Raw genomic sequence first — 14,786 nt, forward strand, 5'->3', positions numbered from 1 at the left:
TATTTTTAGCAAATACTCAGCAATCTCCAAAGAAGTTGCTAGTTAAAACTATTCCTGGTGTAAGGAGAGTGCTTCTAGATTCCATTTCACATGGGAATTGAAAGCCCCCTTAATCTCTTGGAGTTAATATCTCCCTTTAAACTCCATATAGCACTACTTATTTTTACATTGAAGCACTGATTCCAGTCTGCTTTATATTGTAGTAATTTATATATCTGCCTTTCTTCACTACTGGGTTGATAGCTCCTCAATGGCAGGAATCCCATCTTATTTTTACCTTCTTTACAAAGTCTTACACGTAATAGGAACATCACTCCATGTTGAACTGAACATTGCCAATTTATTTGCTCTATGCGTGTATTTCCAGGGCTATGGTTCTGATGGTCTAAAGTTGTTATCACATGAAGAAAGTGTATCATTTGGTGAGTCTGTACTGAAGTTGACTTTTGATCCTGGTACAGTGGAAGATGGTTTACTTACTGTAGAGTGTAAACTGGACCACCCTTTCTATGTTAAAAATAAAGGTAGGGCTTCAATTTGAATTTGTCATAACTTTTAAAGAAAGCTTCTTAAATCTATAGTTATGTCTTATGGCGTGATTTTTGATGATTAAGAAAAAACTTTTGAAGGGAAATCTTCTTTCACACTAAAACTACCATAAAAAATGCCTTATAATACCTACTGATGTTTAAATCTCTTGGCAGTAGTCAGGTGGAGCTCTACTTCCTATGGGTATGAACTTGTGGATTCATGTAATATATACTATAATAAGCTCTCTATTGTCTTGCTATAATTTGGGGAATGAAATATTCTGGTAATTGAAATTTGGTTTAGGCCAAATATGCTTTATATCTGAGTCACATTAATACACTCAAATGTAATGATTCAGAGACTCTTTCATGGTCTCAATCATCATCATTTATCGCTTACTATCTTGTAGGTAGACGGAGTACTGATTGATAGAATTGATACATTAGTAAAATGCTGAATTAAACTAGTTTTGGAGGGCTTTTTGCATTGCTTAAATAAAATATTTGAATTTGTTTTGTGGCAAAGATACATGACTTGTGTTATAAATCTCTGAAATACTAACTTTTTATTTTTAAGACTCAGAGGTAACATGTCTAAGAAATAATTTGGGTGCTTTCTGTCAGTCTCTATCCTTTATGTAATGATTGTTTGATTTAACTTTAGGTTGGTCATCATTTTATCCAAGCTTGACTGTGGTTCAGCATGGCATTCCATGTTGTGAAATTCATATTGGTGATGTATGTCTACCTCCTGGACACCCCGATGCCATTAATTTTGATGATTCAGGTGTTTTTGATACATTTAAAAGGTAATAGTAAATCTTTTTTTCCCTCTGTTAAAGTTAACTCTTAATCTCCCTAATGATTGCTATTTAGGAGGTTGAACCTTTAAAGATGTGAGAATTAAAAAGAACTACTTAGAAGAAGTATGTACAGTCAATCCTTGAACAGCACAAGTGTTAGGGACATTGACCCCACACAGTTGAAAATCCACATATAATTTATAGCCAGCTTTTCATGTAGGCAAATTCAACCAACCATGGACTGAGTAGTATTTACTATTGAAAAAAATAAATCCATGTTTAAGTGGACCCATGCAGTTCAAACCCACATTGTTCAAGGGTCAACTGTATAAGAATAAATGAAAAAATACTTGGTAATTAAAGTAAAATAGTAATTCTAGAGAAGTTTTACAAAGGATGAAATAATGCCATTTGGAGCAACATGGATGGACGCAGAGATGATTATACTAAGTGAAGTAAGTGAAAGACAAATACCGTATGATATCACTTATATGTGGAATCTTTAGGAAGAAAAGTTACAAATGAACTTATTACAAAACAGATAGACTTACAGACTGAGTTGCCTGAGGGGGATGGGGAGGGATAAATTAGGATTTTGGGATTAGCAGATACAAACTATATACATCTAATAGGTAAACAACAAGGTTTATTGTTGTTTACTGAAATAGATCAGCTTTGATAGTTAAAAAAATTTTGTTAAATCTGACCAGTTGTTTTGAACTGGTTCATTAATCTGTTAATTGTATCCTTTTTCCTTTAGTTAACTCTTTAATACTCAATTTGACCAAGGTCTTTAGTTGTATGCGTTAACAATTGTGAGAACAGCAAAAATGTTGATATTTGGAAAGACTTGAAGAAAGTGATTTTTTCCTGAGATCACCTTGTTTAATAAGTTGTAGAATAGGATAAGAACCCACATGTGCTGACACTCAAGAAGGTTGACCAACTGCCTGAATTTTTGTGGCACTTTTCTGGTTTTAGCACTGAAAGTCCTGCATCCCTGGAAACCCCTCAGTCTTGGGAAGACGGGGGCAGTTGGGTCACCCTTCTCCCAGAAGGAATGCAGAGAAAGTCTGAATATAGTATCTAGGATTTTAAGACCCATTGTTTCTTTGTGATAATTATCAAATTCATAAGCATTTAAGGGGAGAATTCTGAGGAGTTTTTGCTGGGCTGACGATTTTATTTCATTCAGTTTAATATAAGATTAATATGTTTTTATTTCAAAAGCATAAGTGAGACTGTTAAAAAGGTAACCAGCCCAGGGCCAGGCCCAGGCTGTATGCTCATTAAACGTCCCTAAGATTGGAATCTAAATGCTGTTTGATTCTTTCATATACAGTCTTTGAAAAACGAGGTAGTGTTAAGGTCTGATACTCAGTATTCTTAGGATGTAGATTCATGATACTTCTAATGTTTTGGTGAGAGCGTAAACTGATAAAAAAATTTTGGAAGATAATTTGGCTTTATTGTCAGCCACTGAATATCAGCAGTTCCATTCCTCTGTATGTACACCAAAGAGAGTAAATGCTTGTAGACGTGTACTAGGAGATGTGTGAAGCTCATAGCTGTGTTGCTCATGATAGCAAAAACATGGACTCAGTGTCAGTACTCATTCACTGGAAACTGGATGTGATGCATTCGTGCAATGGAATTCTTTTTGTCAGTGGAAAAGAAATGAATCTTGTGTGTGCTCATTCACGTCCAACTCTTTTGCGACCTCATGGACTGTAGCCTGCCAGGCTCCTCTGTCCATGGATTTCCCAGGCAAGAATACTGGAGCGGGTTGCCATTTCCTTCTCCAGGGGATCTTCCCAACACAGGCATTGAACCAGCTCACTAGGGCCCCCTTAGACATATATTTTTGTAAACATGGATCAACTTTAGAAATGTTAAGTAGAAATTTATATAATCTTTCTATGACTCAGATGGTAAAGAATGTGCCTGCAATGCAGGAGACCCAGGCTCAGTCCCTGGGTCAGGAAGATCCCCTGGAGAAGGAAATGGCAATCCACTTGAGTATTCTTGCCTGGAGAATCTCATGGACAGAGGAAGCTGGCTGGCTACTGTCCATGGGGTCACAAAGAGTTGGATGCCACTAAGTGACTGACACATTGTATATAAGATACACATTATACAGTTGGGTTAGGGATCCTCAAGTTCACCCCCAGGTTCAGTGTCTTACCAGGAGGACTCACGGGATTCAGTACTGAGTCACAAGCACAGCTATGATTTCTTACAGTGAAGGGATATGAAGCAAAACTGTGAAAAGGAAAGGCGTGGGCTGAAGTCTCGTGAAGGCTATTTTCCAGGAGTCCTCTCCCTGTGGAGTCACACAGGACAAGCTTATTTCCCTCAGCAGGGAGTTAAGACAACACGTAGGAATTGTCATCTGCCAGGAAGCTTATTAGACATGCAGCACTAGAGGTTTTATTGGGAACTGGTTGCACAGGCTGTCTCTGCCTGGCATGTACCAAAAGCTTCCAGAACAAAAGCAGGTATTTAGGGTAAACAGTATTTTCAGTACCCACAGTTTAGGAACAGTGAGCCACTTTACCAAATTGTGGGAATGAGGGGAACCCTCTTGAAATCCTAATTCCAAATGCTAGTCATTGCCAGCCTGTAAGTAACCCTTTGAAAGGACAGCAAGCCTGTGATGTTCCTTTTTCTGCACAATGAAACATTCTAAGTAATATCACATGTTAATATAGTTGCTGTTTTAACAGTGTTGTTATAGTTTTATTGTTTATGAATGTATTTTATAATAAAATTACTGGAAGGGGGAATGATAAACAGTTCAGGAGAGTGGTTATCTCTGGGGGTGGCCAATGTAGAACTTCAGTAATATTAGAAATATCCTATTTCTTTGTTACTAGTACCCAGCTAGACATTGCTGGCAACACAATAGGTGCTTTTGGGTCATGCTTGTTGGGGAAGGGCATTTAAGTTGATGTTAGCTTGCAGAGGAACAGAAGTCAGCAATAAACTGATGAGTTCTTAAACACAGTTTGTGGCTTTATTGTAGAAAGGAAGCTTCCAGAGAACTTGAAGAAGCCCATTTGAGAATTGCTGGCACACAGTAGGTGCTCTAGGGTCATGCTGGTAGGGGAAGGGCATTTGAGTAGATGTTAGCTTGCTGAGGACCAGAAGTCAGCAATAAACTGATGAGCTCTTAAAACAATTTGTGGCTCTCCTGTAGAAAGGAAGCTTCCAAGTGAGAATTTGATTTGAAGAAGCCCATTTGAGACAGTTGGGCATTGAGGCCAATCTTCTAGGCATCCCTGGGCAGGTTTAGGGATAGTCACTTTACCAATCTAGGCTACTTTTTCAATAATAATTGATACTTCACTTGAGTACCTGTGAGCTTGCCTCTGTCTTAAATAGTCTGTTCTTCCAACTATGCAGCATTGCATAGCATGTATTATCTTCATTTTAGAGATGAGTAAACAGGCTACAGGATTACCTGCCCAAGGTTGTATTATTGGTAAGTGGCAGAGATGGGCTTTGAGCCCAATTAAAATTGTATATTATTACGTTCTCCAGATTTGTTTATTTTACTGTCTCGGTCAGTCATCAGACGTTTTGAGAGCCTAGAATATGCTGGCATTGGGGACTTTAAAATCAGTTAAAATAGAAGCTTGCCTTTCTGCTTCCAGTCTAAAGAAAGAAGTGGATGAATGAGTCCATGTGTATGGTGTGTGATGTGTTGGTTGAGAGGCAGTGTAGTCTGGTAGCAACTTGGTTCTGGAGCTGACTGCCAGGATTCAGGTCCTAGCTTTGTGATAGATTTGCTGTGGAAATTGGGGTAAGTTAATTTTTGTGTGGGTCTTTGAAAAAAGAAAAAAAGCTGTAAAAGGGTTAAGTGAGTTAATATTTGTGATTTGCTTAACATACACTACAATATTGTGGAGTTTTTCTTTAAGAGTAATAGACAATGATGGTGGGAAAGGGGACATTGTAAGCTTGAGGAATGGCATGTAAAAAACAGGTGTGAAATAAAAGCATATTTTAGGAACTACAGATCGTGAAGGCAGTGAATGTGCAGTATAGCAAAAAAATTAAACTTGAGATTGATTTTATGTAACATTGTAATGCTGTGGTCATGGCAAAATCTGAATTCTGTGATTGAGTATTTCAAACTACAGATTTTATTCATAATGGAAATGGATGGTTGGTTGTACCACTAGATGGTGGTATTTTCAAATTTCAGTTGTCAGTTAGCTTACCCTATTTTTAAATCCCTTGGTATTTCAAATTGTAATTAAATATTTTCCTTCAGTTAGGGATTTGATACCTGGGATGGGAAGATTGCCCTGAAGGGAGGGCATGGCAACCCGCTCCAGTATTCTTGCTGGAGAATCCCATGGACAAAGGAGCCTGGTGGGCTACAGTCCATGGGACCCCTAAGAATCGAACATGACTGAAGCGACTTAGCACACAAGCACAGTAGAGATTGATAATTTTGTGTCAGGTTCATTTACAATGGTTAGGTTTGCTGTTTTTCTAAATTACATACAAGAGGGGATTAAGGTAGCAAAAATTATTTCTCTGGCGTAATACTGATTGCTAAGCATTTATCGGATGGTTTTGGAGTCATGCTGCTTCAAGTACACTTACTTCATGTAATACTTTCTATTTCCTTAATATATTTTATTGAGGTGCAGTGATTTATAGTGTTTCAGGTACACAATAAAATGATTCAGTTATATACTTATTTTTGAGATTATTTTCCATTACAGGTTATTAGAAGATATTGACTAGTTCCCTGTGCTATACAGTAAACCTTTGTTGCTTGTTGTAATACCTTTTAAAACAAATGTTGTGATAAATGGTAAAAGTAATTTTTATTGTGTACAGTGAATGGTGTGGACCTCACTCATGTAGCTTTCCATCTGTGTCTAGAATCATCTATAATCTCATATTGTTTTACCTATAGGCAGATACTGTTCCTGTAGCTCATACCAACCTGTGGATGTATTGCCAGAATTTATGTTTTCAGGGGGAGAGAGAGTTGGGTTTAGAGTAGAAGGTTTTCTGCTAAGATTAAAAATGTAAGTGGTAAGTTAAACTTTACACAGTTGGAACGAGAGAGTTCTTTTAATAAGTTATCTTTAGGCTATGGTCCTCATTATCTCTAATTTTCAGACAGTGTTTTCAGTAAATCTGATGATTATTCACCTTGAGGTTTGCAAACAATGGTACAGAGCACTGTGGTATTGCTGAGGCAAACTGGGGCTTTGGAGACGGACAAACATGAGGATTTAGAGCTAATAGCTGCAAGGCTGTGGGTGAATGATACTTTACCTTTTTTTAGCCTGTTTCTTCATATAGAGAGGATAATAATCACCAAGCAAGCTTGGTAAGAAAGTAAGAGATAATATGGAGAACTTACTTTGATACCTGTATGAACTGAATATATCAGACGAAATGTAGCCTTTCTGACAAATGTGGATGTTTTTAGGCTGTGTTATGTGGATCGCCTTTAGGGGAGATTTATGCATGTATGACTGCTTGTACCTAAACAAGTGATTGGGCCACTGTGCATTTTAAGTTCCTTTAGCTACATTTAACCAGTTCTCCCTGTCCTTAGCCAACATCTTATCTTCTGTAGCAGTTAGTCCTTAGGTCTGGTATATATGCCTGCTACTGTTTAAATTTTTTAGTTTCAGGCTTCTGTAGGTCAACAAAATAGATTATCAAATTTGTCCAAAAAGTAGGAATAAGTGAGTTGTATGGGATCTGAAGGAGGTGTTTGCTATGAATAAAGTATGTGGATTATAATAAATTCCTTTGGGGTAGGGAGGGGTGAAGTACTTTAAAAAAAAAAAACTTTTTGTATTCTCAAGATTAAAAGAACCAATTTTAGTAAATGCACAGATAAACTTTCATCTTATAAGCAACTGTCAAAGGTGAAGTTGTTAAAGTAGTGTTGGTAGTATTTAAGGTAAAATACACTTTAAGTTTCCAATCAGATCTTAAGGATACTTTTTTTTTAATCCTGTTTTTACAAATCAGATAATTGTACTGAATTAAACTTATTTATTTATAGCTATGATTTCACGCCTATGGATTCTTCTGCCGTTTATGTGCTAAGTAGTATGGCTCGTCAGCGTCGTGCGTCTTTGTCTTGTGGAGGACCTGGAGGTCAAGACTTTGAAAGATCTGGATTCAGTAAAAACTGTGGCTCACCGGGATCATCACAGCTCTCTTCCAGTTCTTTGTATGCTAAAGCTGTCAAAACCCACGGCTCAGGGACTGTGAGTGCCACTTCTCTTAACAAGTGCAAAAGACCAATGAATGCCTTCATGCTTTTTGCCAAAAAATACAGAGTTGAATATACTCAGATGTATCCAGGGAAAGATAACAGGTAAAAATAGTGATGATTCTGACTGTGATAATTGAATAATACTTCTATGGAATTCACAGGAACTGGAATAATTAAATCAACTTATTCTTCAGTAGCTTTCATTATTGAATTCTGTTGTACAGGTTGGCTTTAAAGTAAAAGTTAAGACATAATTAGGTTACCTAAGAGGTAACAGTCTGCCTTCTAAAATAATATTAAATGTCACTTGCCTGTTAGAGGACTTAGTTTTAACAGCTGTTCCACTTTTATAGGAAAGACTAGCACCTTTTGTCAGACCTCAAGGAGGTACTTTACAACTGTGTCATACCATGGAGTGTGCAGGTGTTGGGAGTTTCTAATGACTGCCAGATTTGCTAGAAGACTAAACGCAGAGGGATCCTCAGTAGAGCTCAGGAATAAAAGTTAATGCTGGTCCTTCCTCCTGTTCCCTTGTACCCTTACCTCATCTTGGAATCCTCTACTAGTCACTTCCTCAAACCAAGGTCTCCACAAATTATGTTTCCCATTCTTCCTAGTTCCCTTACCCATATTAATATGACAAAAGTCAAATGATTATGCACATAGAATAATTCAGCTTTGAATCAGGTTTGAATGACTTATCTCTTTTTATATACATGTATTTGAGATGCTACTGACATATTACTAAGTTTCAGGTGTATAGCATAATGCTTTGCTATTTGCATATAATAAAATGATAGCAACAATAAGTCTAATATACATCACCATGATTAGGAATTTTTTTTCTTGTGATGAGAACTTTTAAGATCAGCTTTCTTAGCAGTTTTCAAATACACCACAGTATTTATTACTCACTGTGCTCACCCTTCTGTACATTATAGCCCATCACTTATTTTATATCTGGAAGTTTGTACCTGTTGAGCAGCTTCACCCATTTTGCCCATCCCAAATACTTTTATTTTTATTAAAAAGAGAAGCTTCTTCTACCAGATGTATCTGTGACTTGGGAATTGATACATATGTGAATACTTGGTAATCAAGTAGTACATGTATCAACCATTATATGGTACCTTTAACCCAGAGACTAAAAATTGGTTATTTTAATCAAAGATACAGTGTTTAATTGCATCAACTTATTAAAACATCCATACATTTATAACATTTTAAATTTCAAGGAGTAGAGCATCTGTGGTGACTTGTTTTTCTAAAGCTTAGAGGCCAGTTTTCTAGCCTCCATAGCAGCCATTGTGAAATCTTTTGTATGTACTACACACAGTCATTGCAGACTTCTTTTTCATGTGAATGTCATGATATTGAGAGTTAACTAAGGGTTAAGCTCTTCACAGAAGGAAAATAGTTACCTCTGCTTGTCCTGGATGAGACTATTATAGTAGGTTTGGGAGCAGATTAGTAAGTGAAAGTGTTCGTCGCTCAGTTGTGCCCCCCTCTTCGCGACCCCATTTACAAGACTCCTCTGTCCATGAGATTCTCCAGGCAGGAATCCTGGCGTGGGTTGCCGTTCCCTTCTCCAGGGGCTCTTCCCCACCCAGAGACTGGACCTGGGTCTCCTGCACTGCAGGCAGATCCTTTACCATCTGAGCCACCAGGGAAGCCCTTCGATGAGTAAATAGGAAACAGCTTCAGATTTCAATCCTGATGTCTTACCAGTTTGATTTTTTCCTCCTTGAATTTATCCATTTAAAAGTACAAATGATGCCTAAGGTTTATTTGGTGGTATCTTTAGGAGATAAGCAGTAAGTGCATAGTTAATGCCGTTCTATTTTCACTATGGTTGCAGGAAAGGAAAAAGACTACTTGAGGGGTTAGGGCACAAAGAAAAGAAGAGCTTTTAATAGAAGGTGGCTGCTTTATGCTGCTGATACTGAACAGTGCCTTAATACCGCAAACATTTTTGAAAAACTGATGTACCCAATGATAATTTAAACTGTTTCTTTGAAATACTTTTTTTCTTCCTTCAAATCAAGCTGTATAAAATACCCAATTTTTAGCCATTTTAGATGTTCTCTGACAATCGGAAATATTGTTCCTACTCCAGGAGGCTTTAACTGCCAAGATTATGATGAATGGACCATATGACTTAGGATTTTACTGGAAATGACTGCTATAGTCTTGACCTTTCCTATTCTCTGTGTTGGACAAGATTTTTGTTTTTCAACTTTGTATTTCTTCTTGAAGTAGGAGCACTTGACATGAGTTTTCTGAAAAATTCTTGCCTTCAACATGTGTAAATGTTTATTTTATAGAGCCATAAGTGTGATCCTTGGTGACAGGTGGAAGAAAATGAAGAATGAAGAGAGGAGGATGTATACATTAGAAGCAAAGGCTTTGGCTGAAGAACAAAAACGTTTAAATCCTGACTGTTGGAAAAGGAAAAGAACCAATTCAGTATGTTCCAACAAGTAGTTCCTTAAAGTGATCCTGACTTACCTATAAAACTGTACTATCATATTGGAGCATTTGTTAGAACCTTTAAAAGGGTGTTAAAGCTGTTTCTCAGCCTTTATATCTTTCAGAGCCTAATAATGTTTGCCCATCACCATGTAAGGCAGGCTGCCTTTCATCATTAGTGCCATTCACTGTTTTAGCGTGGAAAGTAGAAATGTTTGCTGGAGATGCCGAAGTGGAAAGATTTGGAATGTATTTCTAGTTGGGTTGAAAGATAAGGATTATTAATTCATTAATATCACAGCAGAAAAATTTTCTAATTTGGGGTGGTATGTCTCAACAGCTTTTCTTAGTTGGTGATGGGTAAGGACGGTGGAGGTAGAGATAAGTTAACCAACTTTCATAGGGACTTCTGACATTTGCCCAGAATTTCTAGGTTAAAAAATCTCAGGATGGAGAAGAAATCGAAAATTGGGAAGGCTGGTAAACAAGTTCGCACCATAATAATGCTTTATCGGACAGACTTGATTCTTAGAACTTCTCCATTACTAAACTGGCATTTCTTAAGTTGTGTTTTTGATTAATTACAAGAAAACTTCACATGATAGAATGAGCTTAATTTGAAATTTCACTTAAAAACAAAGGGACAACAGTATTTTGCAGCAGGAATGCTGGCCAAGGATGTTCTAATTCATCCCGTGTATTTATCTATTTCTGTTATAGTAACACATAGTTCACATCCACTTAAGAATTCTTTTTAAAAAGTAGTCAGATTCCAATATAAGAACATGACTGGACTGGGTTTTTTAAGTTATTACCTTAGGATTCCATGTGGTAGAACTTTCCCTGGATCCCTTTTCATTTCTGCTCATCCTAGTCCATCTCTTGCGTCTCATTTTCATAAATTTTCTGGTTGCTTGGACCACTAGGTATTAGCAAACTTTAAAAAATCTACCACTTTTGAGAAAGCAATCTTTTTTAATAGTATGGTTATTAATATGTTATCCATCTTAGCTTTCATTAATTATGTATTGATTTGTAAACATTCACTGAGTTTTAATTTTATCTCCACAGGGCTCACAACAACATTAAACAGGATGCTTATGTTCTTAAGTCTGTATTTGCTTAAACATTGACTGTTGATGGAAAGATTTAAGAAGATGAAGATCTCACCATTTGTCCTGAATCCGTGTGACCATAAGATACCGATAGCATTGAGTCTTGAAATGATTTAATAATATGAGTGAGGATTTGCTTTCTCCATTAGAGCATTAAGTAAGCTAAAACTATCAACATTGTAAACCAAATTGCCTTATTTTTCTTCCAAACTTCATATATGTCTATCAGGTAATATAGGCTTGAAAATTGATATCCTGTGGTGCTAAAGTACAGTAGAAAAGAGAGGAGAAGTGTATACATGTTTTATTTTAAATTGTACAAAAGGGGAATTTAAAAATATGTAACTGCTGTTTATACATTGGCTCCTTACTGCTTATTAATCTGTATTGTACACATAATGGGTTGAAGCAGAAGCCGGGAGTTGGCCTTCCTTGAGCAACCACCACATGGCTCCGCATCTGTGCCAAACATGGGGGCTCCTAGTCTGGCCAGTGCCAAGAGGCTGCCAGGACACAAGGCTGGCGGATGGTGTCAGTGCCAGCCTAAGAGCCACCTGCGGCGGCTCCTGGAGCATGCTGAGTTGGACACACCCACCCTTCAGTGGAGACCTAGCCCAGGCCAAGGTAAAGTTAGTTAATAGCATTGGGATATAGTCACTGTAATGGTGCTATTAACAGTTGACACCATTGTATTTTTAATTTTGTGTCCTATATCTCCTCAGCCACGTATCTTAATATCGTTATTTGTCATCGTATCTATGGTGGGGGCGGACTTTGCACTTAAGCAGTGCAACACTTGCACTTTACTTTCCTCCAACTGTCTACAATGAGAGCAAACACATTGGCAATAGAGCTGCTTTTGCTCTGAGCTACAATCATGGCTTTTCATGTTACTTACCAAGTGGTGTTTCTGGTTAGGAATCACAGCTATAAAATTGATTTCAGTTCATTACACTTCTTCATGATGTTGCCCCTAAATTTTGCACACTATATTCTTGTATATTATTTCAAATAAAATGAAAAAAATTGTTTATCCCTGACTTCTGGTTTATCCTGACTGAACTTTATGAATGAGTCATCAGAATAATAGATTGAGGAAATGGAAAATATTTTACAAGTGGCTTGTGGGATTTTAAACTTTAAAATGTTAATGACAAGGCAAGGGCAATAGAAAGAAGGACCCAGATTACTATTTATAAGACTCCTTTCAGAGTAAAAGTTAATTTTTAACTTGGCATCTCTGTTATAAAGTAGAACAGCCCCCAAAGTCTGCTCTTAGAGCAAGTGTGTCACTTTATTATTATTAAAGATACAGTAAGACGCAGTTAAACAAGATTGAGCCCTACATCTCAGCTTCGGGATATGCCAGCGGTTCCCAAACTGTTGCACACTGGAAACATTTCAGGATATTAAAAAAAAGTAATGCATGGTTCCTACCCCCATACATGTTAATATGGAGTACAAATTGGGCATTAGGATTATTTAAAGCTACCAGTGATTCTAATGTGCAGCCAAATAATGGAAACTACTGGGTTAACTACTTATCCAGCAAGAAAGAATGCCAGCTGGGGAGAAGCAGCGTATTTACTATATAACTTGACCCTATCCCTTAAGCTGTGGGGGCTCTGTGATGGGAAAGTAGTTTTAGACAGGCTCATAGAAAAACCTGATGGGAGAGAAGAGTTTGGTATCTTTTTGGAAAAATAAGCTATGCAGAGTTTAAAGGTGGTGATCACGAATCTATTTTGACGTTTTATGCTACTTAAGGTAGAAGGGCTAAAGAGGTAAAGAGGTCAATAAGGAAATAGAGAAAAGTCAATTACATTCATGAAACAGTAGATGGTAGCTGTCTTTTAGAGTATGTATTTGCCACCCCTGGATGGGTTAGCACAAAATGGAGATTAAGAAATACTTCACATTCTTACTGAAGAGCAGACATAGCTTTCTGAAGCAGCTGAACCATTATTGGATAAACCGGTGCAAATTCTTTGCCTTCTCTGCTTCTTACTGATTGAACATAAGCTTCCAGGGCACCCCTGAAAACCAAAGGAAAACAATGTCAGAAGGCTATACAAATGAAACAAAACAGCTTGGAGGATGCCAACGTTAAAAAGAAGCTCATTTCTGCTTTGTTCAGTCAACCAATGACCCTCAAAACGTTTGTCAGTAGGGTTCCTGTGGTTAAGGTGCAGAGTTGTGCACAATTTTCAACCTGCGTTGCACTTGGTGGTCTAATCACACAGTCGGAGGCTCTGGCAGCTAAGGTTCCTACTGCAGAGACTTCTGTGTCTGCACAGAGCTCACGGGGGCGCCCTGCACCGCGGAGTGGACTGCACTGGGGTGGGGGGGGGGGGGGCCACTGCACACTAATGCTGCGGGGTCTTTATATTCCGTTACTTAAAGAATGTGAACCCACAAGTAGGGTAAACTGTTGGTAGGCTCCAGTTGTTGGCAGATTGTGATAAGAAAGCCTGAATTTAGCAACAGGTATGATAATGTTCTCAATTAGATCAGGGGGTCAGCAAACTATAGCACAGATCAAGTCCAGCCCTATGCTTGTTCATTTATGCATACTTTTCATTATTGGTCTATTTAAGTTTCAAGTAAAACAATCAAATTTTTGTTATAATCATGAAATCACACACTCCAGAGCATTTCCATAGCTATCATAGCTCACATACTGTCTCATCTAATATGTAATTCTGACCTGTTTTATTTGCTCCCAAACACTGAAAAAAAATAGTCCTCTGTCAGGTTTGGTCATTATTTTCATTCAACCACAGGGACTATATTTGATGGGAGTGTGGCCAGTTCAGTGCTCAGGCCATGGCACCCCTCAACCTCGCTACCCACTGTCATGGTTTTATATGGAACTGAATTAAGAGATTGGAGGATCTCTTAAATTTCCTGTCCTGACCGACCTCCTCATCTCTGCATTCTGGACATCTTTATCTGATTCCTGCCAGGATTCTCAGACTCATCTGTCAGAAACCTTGGGCCATCCAAACCCACAAGATGCACACCACCAAGAGGGGACCCCAGTGTCAGCTGTGGACCCCAGGTGACAGTGTCAGCATGGGTTCACCAGCCGTAACATGAAGGCCACTGGAGAGGTACTGATAATGGAGGAGGCCGTGCATGTAGGGGCAGTGGGCATATGGAAAAAATCTCTACCTTCTCAAATTGGCTGGGAACCTGAACCTGCTCTAAAAAACAAAATGCCATAAAAAAGGAAAAAACACAAACCTCTGGTAAAAAACCTACACGAAGAGTAGTATTTACCCCCTTACTATTTCAGTAAAGTGACCATCATCTCCCCATAGTCTATATCTAAAACTGTTTCAGTCCTACAAATAACCAGTTTTCAAGTCCTATTAATTTACATATTACCACCTTACCTGTCTCCTGAGAAACCTGTATGCAGGTCAAGAAGCAACAGAACTGGACGTGGAACAAAGGACTGGTTCAAAATTGGGAAAGGAGTATGTCAAAAGCTGTATCTTGTCACCCTGCTTATTTAACTTACAGCCAGAGTATATTATGCAAAACACTAGGCTACATGAATCACAAGCTGAAAGCAAGATTGCTGCGAGAAATATCAACA

At 37.9% G+C, this 14,786-nt stretch overlaps 2 protein-coding genes across 4 annotated transcripts in view; one reads left to right on the forward strand and one right to left on the reverse strand.

Moving 5' to 3' along the window:
• The window catches only part of HBP1 (HMG-box transcription factor 1), a 29,825-nt gene extending 17,603 nt beyond the window's left edge, over positions 1 to 12,222 (forward strand). For all 3 annotated transcript variants that reach the window (XM_043871705.1, XM_043871706.1, XM_043871707.1), the window contains exons 7-11: positions 368 to 524; positions 1,195 to 1,339; positions 7,383 to 7,700; positions 9,923 to 10,064; positions 11,139 to 12,222. In XM_043871705.1, the coding sequence (XP_043727640.1) occupies positions 368 to 524; positions 1,195 to 1,339; positions 7,383 to 7,700; positions 9,923 to 10,064; positions 11,139 to 11,156 (780 nt within the window). In that variant the 3' untranslated portion in view covers positions 11,157 to 12,222. The remainder of the gene's footprint in view (positions 1 to 367; positions 525 to 1,194; positions 1,340 to 7,382; positions 7,701 to 9,922; positions 10,065 to 11,138) is intronic.
• Positions 12,223 to 13,029: 807 nt separating this feature from the next.
• Positions 13,030 to 14,786, reverse strand: part of COG5 (component of oligomeric golgi complex 5) — a 269,120-nt gene continuing 267,363 nt past the window's right edge. The window contains exon 22 of the mRNA XM_043871704.1: positions 13,030 to 13,218. Coding sequence (XP_043727639.1) covers positions 13,104 to 13,218 — 115 coding nt within the window. The 3' untranslated portion in view covers positions 13,030 to 13,103. The remainder of the gene's footprint in view (positions 13,219 to 14,786) is intronic.

This window comes from Cervus elaphus, chromosome 18 (genome assembly GCF_910594005.1).
Source record: "Cervus elaphus chromosome 18, mCerEla1.1, whole genome shotgun sequence".
Taxonomy (NCBI): domain Eukaryota; kingdom Metazoa; phylum Chordata; class Mammalia; order Artiodactyla; family Cervidae; genus Cervus; species Cervus elaphus.